At 53.0% G+C, this 9,132-nt stretch overlaps 1 protein-coding gene across 1 annotated transcript in view; it reads right to left on the bottom strand.

The window, feature by feature from the left end:
• Positions 1–8,052, bottom strand: part of PELP1 (proline, glutamate and leucine rich protein 1) — a 22,568-nt gene extending 14,516 nt beyond the window's left edge. Inside the window, exons 1-12 of the mRNA XM_073654792.1 lie at positions 7,813–8,052; positions 6,678–6,745; positions 6,486–6,591; positions 6,052–6,201; positions 5,892–5,963; positions 4,624–4,683; positions 4,032–4,182; positions 3,802–3,931; positions 1,356–1,443; positions 1,188–1,276; positions 989–1,111; positions 759–909 (exon numbers count right to left, since the gene is read on the bottom strand). Coding sequence (XP_073510893.1) covers positions 759–909; positions 989–1,111; positions 1,188–1,276; positions 1,356–1,443; positions 3,802–3,931; positions 4,032–4,182; positions 4,624–4,683; positions 5,892–5,963; positions 6,052–6,201; positions 6,486–6,591; positions 6,678–6,745; positions 7,813–8,037 — 1,413 coding nt within the window. The 5' untranslated portion in view covers positions 8,038–8,052. The remainder of the gene's footprint in view (positions 1–758; positions 910–988; positions 1,112–1,187; positions 1,277–1,355; positions 1,444–3,801; positions 3,932–4,031; positions 4,183–4,623; positions 4,684–5,891; positions 5,964–6,051; positions 6,202–6,485; positions 6,592–6,677; positions 6,746–7,812) is intronic.
• Positions 8,053–9,132: the final 1,080 nt, after the last annotated feature.

Genomic DNA, 9,132 nt, shown 5'->3' on the forward strand with positions numbered 1-9,132 from the left:
ACGACGCCGGGAGGGAGAGAGAGAGAGAGGACGACGACGCCGGGAGGGAGAGAGAGAGAGAGGACGACGACGCCGGGAGGGAGAGAGAGAGAGAGGACGACGACGCCGGGAGGGAGAGAGAGAGAGAGGACGACGACGCCGGGAGGGAGAGAGAGAGAGAGGACGACGACGCCGGGAGGGAGAGAGAGAGAGAGGACGACGACGCCGGGAGGGAGAGAGAGAGAGAGGACGACGACGCCGGGAGGGAGAGAGAGAGAGAGGACGACGACGCCGGGAGGGAGAGAGAGAGAGAGGACGACGACGCCGGGAGGGAGAGAGAGAGAGAGGACGACGACGCCGGGAGGGAGAGAGAGAGAGAGGACGACGACGCCGGGAGGGAGAGAGAGAGAGAGGACGACGACGCCGGGAGGGAGAGAGAGAGGACGACGACGCCGGGAGAGAGAGAGAGACGACGACGACGCCGGGAGGGAGAGAGAGAGACGACGACGACGCCGGGAGGGAGAGAGAGAGACGACGACGACGACGGGAGGGAGAGAGAGAGGACGACGACGACGACGCCGGGAGGGAGAGAGAGAGAGAGGACGACGACGACGCCGGGAGGGAGAGAGAGAGAGAGGACGACGACGACGCCGGGAGGGAGAGAGAGAGAGAGGACGACGCCGGGAGGGAGAGAGAGAGGACGACGACGCCGGGAGGGAGAGAGAGAGGACGACGACGACGCCGGGAGGGAGAGGACGACAGGGGAGTGGGAGTTTCACCTTCAGAGAGTCTGCGGGCGGCGTGATGTCACTGAGCAGATGTGCCAGCAGGATATCTGAGTGGTGCGCCATGCCTTGTAAGATGCCGGCCGAGACTCCGCACATGGACACCCAGCGCTCCAGGACTTGATAGACCGCCCCTCGGAGCGAGCTGTAACGAAGCATCACACTAATATAGGACAGGGGACAGTGGCAGGACCCCACAGAGGAGACCAGCGACTGACACCCACCTATAAGGCTTCTCCTGCCCGGACGGGAACCCGCCCGCACTTCTTACAGACGCCCAGGAGCTGAGGAGTTGTGGAAATATTCGGCAGATGACAGACGAGAGCGGTAGGAGACGAGGACCGCACCTGAGGAGAAGAAGTCACAGGAGGTCCAGAGAAGCCCAGGATGAAGACCTCAGGAGAAATCAGAAGGGATACTTACGCCAGTATGGCAGCCTCCAGGATGTCCAGGGCTGTCTTGTGGACTCGGGGCAGCAGAAGCAGCTTCAGAGCCTCCTCTCCCTGCCAGCTCTGCAACACAAGGACGCCAAGGTCAGAGACTGACGGATGGCGGAGTTACGTGCACAGGCCGCCGCCAGGAGGGTCTTACCAAATTCTTGGCGCTCACGTTGACCACCCGACAAACCAGATTGAGAATGTCGGAGACTGGCACCCGCACCGGAGCCGGGAACTGCTCTCTGCAACACACATGGGACAACGGGGGATTATGAGAAACCTTGTATAGAAGAGCCACAGAAGCTCGGCCCACCCTGATCACATACAGTACAGACCAAAAGTTTGGACACACCTTCTCATTTAAAGATTTTTCTGTATTTTCATGACTATGAAAATTGTACATTCACACTGAAGGCATCAAAACTATGAAATAACACATGTGGAATTATATACTTAACAAAAAAGTGTGAAACAACTGAAAATATGTCTTATATTCTAGGTTCTTCAAAGTAGCCACCTTTTGCTTTGATGACTGCTTTGCACACTCTTGGCATTCTCTTGATGAGCTTCAAGAGGTAGTCACCGGAAATGGTCTTCCGACAATCTTGAAGGAGTTCCCAGAGATGCTTAGCACTTGTTGGCCCTTTTGCCTTCACTCTGCGGTCCAGCTCACCCCAAACCATCTCGATTGGGTTCAGGTCTGGTGACTGTGGAGGCCAGGTCATCTGGCGTAGCACCCCATCACTCTCCTTCTTGGTCAAATAGCTCTTACACAGCCTGGAGGTGTTTGGGGTCATTGTCCTGTTGAAAAATAAATGATGGCCCAACTAAACGCAAACCGGATGGAATAGCATGCCGCTGCAAGATGCTGTGGTAGCCATGCTGGTTCAGTATGCCTTCAATTTTGAATAAATCCACAACAGTGTCACCAGCAAAGCCCCCCCACACCATCACACCTCCTCCTCCATGCTTCACGGTGGGAACCAGGCATGTAGAGTCCATCCGTTCACCTTTTCTGCATCGCACAAAGACACGGTGATTGGGACCAAAGATCTCAAATTTGGACTCATCAGACCAAAGCACAGATTTCCACTGGTCTAATGTCCATTCCTTGTGTTCTTTAGCCCAAACAAGTCTCTTCTGCTTGTTGCCTGTCCTTAGCAGTGGTTTCCTAGCAGCTATTTTACCATGAAGGCCTGCTGCACAAAGTCTCCTCTTAACAGTTGTTGTAGAGATGTGTCTGCTGCTAGAACTCTGTGTGGCATTGACCTGGTCTCTAATCTGAGCTGCTGTTAACCTGCGATTTCTGAGGCTGGTGACTCGGATAAACTTATGCTCAGAAGCAGAGGTGACTCTTGGTCTTCCTTTCCTGGGGCGGTCCTCATGTGAGCCAGTTTCTTTGTAGCGCTTGATGGTTTTTGCAACTGCACTTGGGGACACTTTCAAAGTTTTCCCAATTTTTCACACTGACTGACCCTCATTTCTTAAAGTAATGATGGCCACTCGTTTTTCTTTACTTAGCTGCTTTTTTCTTGCCATAATACAAATTCTAACAGTCTATTCAGTAGGACTATCAGCTGTGTATCCATCTGACTTCTGCACAACACAACTGATGGTCCCAACCCCATTTATAAGGCAAGAAATCCCACTTATTAAACCTGACAGAGCACACCTGTGAAGTGAAAACCATTTCCGGTGACTGCCTCTTGAAGCTCATCAAGAGAATGCCAAGAGTGTGCAAAGCAGTCATCAAAGCAAAAGGTGGCTACTTTGAAGAACCTAGAATATAAGACATATTTTCAGTTGTTTCACACTTTTTTGCTAAGTATATAATTCCACATGTGTTAATTCATAGTTTTGATGCCTTCAGTGTGAATGTACAATTTTCATAGTCATGAAAATACAGAAAAATCGATGCTGTTGCCAGAGATTGACAGCAGCGTTTATAGAGTGGGCTGTCAGTGCAGCCAGGGGGTCTGCTAAAATCCCCACCCGTAACTACCAACTTCCTACTGCTTTGAAGCCCGGCCTGTGGGGAGACTTCATAGCAGAACGTCACTGTGACACCAGTTAACGTAAGTTAAGTCTGTAAAAAAAAAAAAAAAAAAAAGTTTTAAAAAAAAGTTTTTAAATAAAAAAAAAAAAAAAAGTTTAAAACCGCCCCCCTTTTCACCATTTCACCCCCAAAAAATTGGTATCACCGTGTCTGTAAAACTCCAGGAAAAAAACAAAAACAAACACAAGAACGGCATTTAATGAAGAAAAATGAAAACGTTTAGGATCTCAGAAAACAGCGACACAAAGCAAAGTTTTTTTTATTGATTTTTTTTTCTTTATTTAGAAAGTTAGGATTTTTTTTAAATCGCTATAATAGCTATATATATAGGCCCTGAACCTGCAATCTGTGCGATGCTTTGTACTATATAATGTGATAAGTGGAGAGGTGACATGTAAATGACAGCGGCATTGAAGGGGGTGAACAGCAGTGATCGGGGCGAGCTCCGGTCGCTGCTGTCAGAGGCTTCTGGTCCCCCGTGCACCCGGCCCAGATGTGCGACCTACATGTCGGGAAGGAGTGAAGACTCGGGCCGCACCATTACCTTAGCAGCAGACGGACGCACTGTCCTAGGGCTGTGAATCTCCTCACCAGCTGGAGGATGCTGGAAGCCCCATCGTCATCAAGGACGGGCAGCTCCAGCTCGGTGCCGGGACCTTCGTAGCGAGTGGTGTCTGCGGACGAGAAATACACACAATCAGTCCCATGTAATAAGAAGGATGGGTGGCGCTGACGTAACGAGTTCTGGGGGGGGGGTGGAGGATTTTCGCTCACCGGTCTCGGTCGCCTTGTACAGCTGCTGGAAGACGGCGTGCAGGGAGCACAGGACGCTCTGCATCTGTCGCTCCCAGTTCTCTGTGTGTTTCACGCCTTGTGAGAAGCCGGAGCCCAGAGACGGCAGTAGAGAGAAGCACTGGCAGGCGAGCTGCGGACACAGACACGTGGTACTGCAGCAGAACCTGAACATACAGGGGGTGACGGTGACCCCCCGTAACCCACAACCATGTCGCTGAGGCCCCAAAACATCTCAGCTGCCGGGATGACACGAGACGTCTCCAGGAATAACCCCAAAATAATAAGATCAGGAAGTGAGGATTACTTTAAAAATATGGAGTACCCCTTTAATAATGTTATTAAAAGGGTTGTGACAAACACACAGTGCAGGTGACTAATAGTGGGCATCCAGTCTCAAGTATGGGGGTCCCGCGTCACCTTTGGGAATGGATGATCACCAGTCCAATACACCCAAAGAAGTGAATGCAGCAGGGGTCATTCCATTCATATTGGAGACCACAAAGCCCCAATGGTCGGACCACCACCCAAGCTGATAAATGTTTCTCATCTCTGCCTTCTACATCAGGTTTACCTCTTGGATTTGCACATTTTCTTCATCCAGGAGACTGAGAAAAAACGCGGTGAGCTTCCCCTGAAAGGTAAGAAAAAAAATAATAATTCACGTAAGGCCGAAAACCAATAATAGACATCAGGAAAGAGGGTCACACACTGGGCTATACCCCGAGCAGGAGATGGAGCATGACACGGACCCTCTGTCTCCCAATGTGAATCCCCAGGCCATAAACTCTATAATATAGTGTATGGACAGCGGGAATATGTGATAATCTCCTGTATAGAGGCTGTAGAGGGTGAGAGATGACAGTAGTATGCTGTAACTGGTAAGAAAGGGGATAACATGAGGAAAAGCTCCTGGATGGAGGCAGTGGAGGGTGAGAGATGACATTACAGAGAGTAATTGGAATAAGAGAGGTGATATCATGAGGAAAAGCTCATGTATGGAGGCTGTACAGGGTGAGAGCTGTAATGAGAATAAGTGGTGATAACATGAGAAGCTCCTGTAGGGAGGTTGTAGAGGGTGAGAGATAACAGTATCATACTGTAATTGGTAAGAGGGGGGATAGCATGACGTAAAGCTCCTGTATGAAGGCTATACAGGGTGGGGTGAGATAACAGTATAGACTAACTGATAAGAGGGATGATAACATGAAGAAAAGCTCCTGTATGGAGGTTGTACACGGTGAGAGATGACAGTAGAATGCCTTAAATGGTAAGAAGGGTGATAACATGAGGAAAAGATCGAGTATGGAGGTTGTACAGGGTGCTTGAGGACAGGAACAGACTAATTGGTATGAGGGGTGATAACATGAGGAAAATATCATTTATGGAGGGTGAGAAATGACAGGAGCAGACTATAATTGGTAAGAGGGGTGATACCATGAGGAAAAGCTCCTGTATCCCAGAGGAGATTGTACGAGGGAGATGACAGTAATAACCCCTTGCGGCCTCCAACGTCCCACACAGAACAAGCTATGGAAACATTTTTATACGGAGGCCAAAATATCCCCCCTGGAATAACCTGTACGAGGCGGTCTAGACGCCTGTATGATAACTAGGATATTCCAGGTTATGGGCTCTGGATTCTGTGACGATGCAGAGAACTAGTCTGATTGCCGTATGTGGAGTCAGGAGGGACTCCCACCCCCCCACTCCCATTATGGGGCATTGAGGTTCAGCCTGATGGGTTTTGCCGTCCTCTGGATAACACGTTAGGTTACAGGTGTCACTGGCAGGACTTGTGTCTTCTCCCAGCCTTACAGTGTGAACAGCCCCCAGACGTACCCGCAGTGACCCGCAGGCCCGGGGGTAGGAGATCAGGCAGGAGCGGATTCCCTCCAGCGCCGGCATCAGACACTAGGAGAGAAATGGCATTGCATTAATGGCGCTGATCAGGAGTCACCTGTCCACCCCCCACCGCCCCCGGGGGCATCCCCCCACTCACCTGCGGCCTCAGGCCTAGCAAGGAGGTGAGGAGCCCGGGGATGTGATTGGTGGAGATCTCTCTGGATAACTCGGGAAGGGCGGAGGAGTGGGCGAGGATAGAGCGAAGCACGAACACTGCCAGGCTGACCACCCGCGGGGGGTCCTGTGACTGTGGGAAGAGGGAAGCCACATGGTAATATGGGGGCTCCGCAGATCCCAGTGCCGGACTAGCGTGGTGGGTGACCTGAGCCCATGACGGAGTCTCTGCACCTCACAACGCGTCAAAGATCTCATCGCCTGCAGTCACAGCAGCACAGAGCATCTCAGCATACGGGGAGTAAGGACCAGATAAGAGGCCGTGACCCACACACTTACCAAGGACTGGAGGAGTCAGGCCGGGGCGACATGGGGACCTGAGGTAGCGCCATGGCTCCAGACCGCCCGGCCCCTTACCTGTATGACCTGCAGGACGCTGCGGATCCAGGACACACAGTGCTGTTGGAACACGTCTGTACATGACTCCTCCACAACCAGTGAGAGCAGCGACAGCCCCTCAGTTCTGCAAGAGACACAGATCAGCACCGCGGCAACGGGGCGCGCGTCAGCACCCCCGCGGCAACGGGACGCGCGTCAGCAGGCACATACCGAGTGGCTGCAGACAGCAGGTGAGAGTTGCAGCAGCTCAGGAGGCCAGAAACTGCAGCAGAGGAGGCCTGAAACAAGAGAGAAATAGAGCGTCACACAGCATTAAACCTGCTCCTGACGGGGGGGTGGTGGTACACCGGGGACAGGGGGGCACATGACGGGGGTTGGTGGTACACCGGGGACAGGGGGGCACATGACGGGGGCTGGTGGTACACCGGGGACAGGGGGGCACATGACGGGGGCTGGTGGTACACCGGGGACAGGGGGGCACATGACGGGGGCTGGTGGTACACCGGGGACAGGGGGGCACATGACGGGGGCTGGTGGTACACCGGGGACAGGGGGGCACATGACGGGGGCTGGTGGTACACCGGGGACAGGGGGGCACATGACGGGGGCTGGTGGTACACCGGGGACAGGGGGGCACATGACGGGGGCTGGTGGTACACCGGGGACAGGGGGGCACATGACGGGGGCTGGTGGTACACCGGGGACAGGGGGGCACATGACGGGGGCTGGTGGTACACCGGGGACAGGGGGGCACATGACGGGGGCTGGTGGTACACCGGGGACAGGGGGGCACATGACGGGGGCTGGTGGTACACCGGGGACAGGGGGGCATATGACGGGGGCTGGTGGTACACCGGGGACAGGGGGGCACATGACGGGGGCTGGTGGTACACCGGGGACAGGGGGGCACATGACGGGGGGTGGTGGTACACCGGGGACAGGGGGCATGACGGGGGGTGGTGGTACACCGGGGACAGGGGGTTATGACGGGGGTGGTGGTACACCGGGGACAGGTGGCATGACGGGGGTGGTGGTACACCGGGGACAGGGGGCACATGACGGGGGTGGTGGTACACCAGGGACAGGGGGCATGACGGGGGTGGCGGTACACCGGGGACAGGGGGGCACATGACGGGGGTGGTGGTACACCGGGGACAGGGGGCATGACGGGGGTGGTGGTACACCGGGGGTGATGATCCCAACAGTTACCGTACGTGACACCGGGGCGGGTAGCGGTAGAGTTTAACCCCTCGTCCCCCGGGGCAGTTACTCCCGTGCGGCGCCGCCAGTCACATGACCCAGCACACCGGCTGCAGCGCTGCACACAATGGCGGCCGCTCCTCACCTCTCCCCGCAGGGCTCCGTGCTCCCGCAGCGCCCGGATCGTCTCCCCCAGCTCTCCCTCAGTCAGGTCATGTTCCAGGAGCCCGCTCACAGCCGCCTCCATCATCCGGACCCCGACACACGTCGCCGCCATCTTCCCGCCACGGCACGTCATCAGCAGGCGCGACTTCTCCGTGACGTCACCGAACTGCGTCGCCAGCGGTATCCCAGCAACGGAAAGATCCATGGCGACCAGGGCTGCAGCCCATGGTAACCACGTGTCACCCTGGGCATAACCATAGCAACCAGTGCTACTCACATATCAACCACAGCATAACTATAGCAACCAGTGATAATCACATAGCAACCACAGCATAACCATAGCAACCAGTGCTAATCACCTAGCAACCGCAACATAACCATAGCAACCAGTGCTAATCACCTAGCAACCGCAACAACCATAACAACCAGTGCTAATCACCTAGCAACCGCAACATAACCATAGCAACCAGTGCTAATCACCTAGCAACCACAGCTTAACCATAGCAACCAGTGCTACTCACATAGCAACCACAACATAACCATAGCAACCAGTGCTAATCACCTAGCAACCACCACTAATCACATAACAACCACATCATAACCCCATCAACCACTATTAATCACATAGGAACTACAGCATAACCATAACAACCACTTCTAATCACGTAACAATCACAATATAACCATAGTAACCAGCGCTAATCACCAAGCAACCACAGCATAACCATAGCAACCACTGCTAATCACACAGTAACCACTAATCACACAGTAACCACTACTAATGACATAGCAGCCACATCATAACCCCAGATACCACTATTAATCACATAGCAACCACAGCATAACCATAACAACCACTATTAATCACATAGCAACCACAGCATAACCATAACAACCACTACTAATCACATAGCAACCACAGCATAACCATAGCAACCAGTGCTAATTGCTTAGCAACCAAAGCATAACCACAGCAACCAGTGCTAATCACATAGCAAACGCAGAATAACCCTAGCAACCACCACTAATCACATAATAACCACAGCATAACCATAGAAACCAGTGCAAATCGCTTAGCAGCCACAGCAGCCAGTGCTAATTGCATAGCAACCAAAGCATAACTCGGGCATCTCCTGTGTATAACTATATATGTACAGCTGGTAAAACCTGAGCTTTTCTAATTGTTTTCACATTACACCCACAAACTTACATGTATTTTATTGGGATTTTATGTGATACCAACACAAAGTAGCTAGTATTTGTGATGGGTTAGGGTTTGTGCCCATGATCCGTAATGGCA

Source organism: Phyllobates terribilis, unplaced genomic scaffold, assembly GCF_046119375.1.
Source record: "Phyllobates terribilis strain yellow unplaced genomic scaffold, ASM4611937v1 Scaffold_11__3_contigs__length_659146591, whole genome shotgun sequence".
NCBI classification, from domain to species: Eukaryota; Metazoa; Chordata; class Amphibia; order Anura; family Dendrobatidae; genus Phyllobates; species Phyllobates terribilis.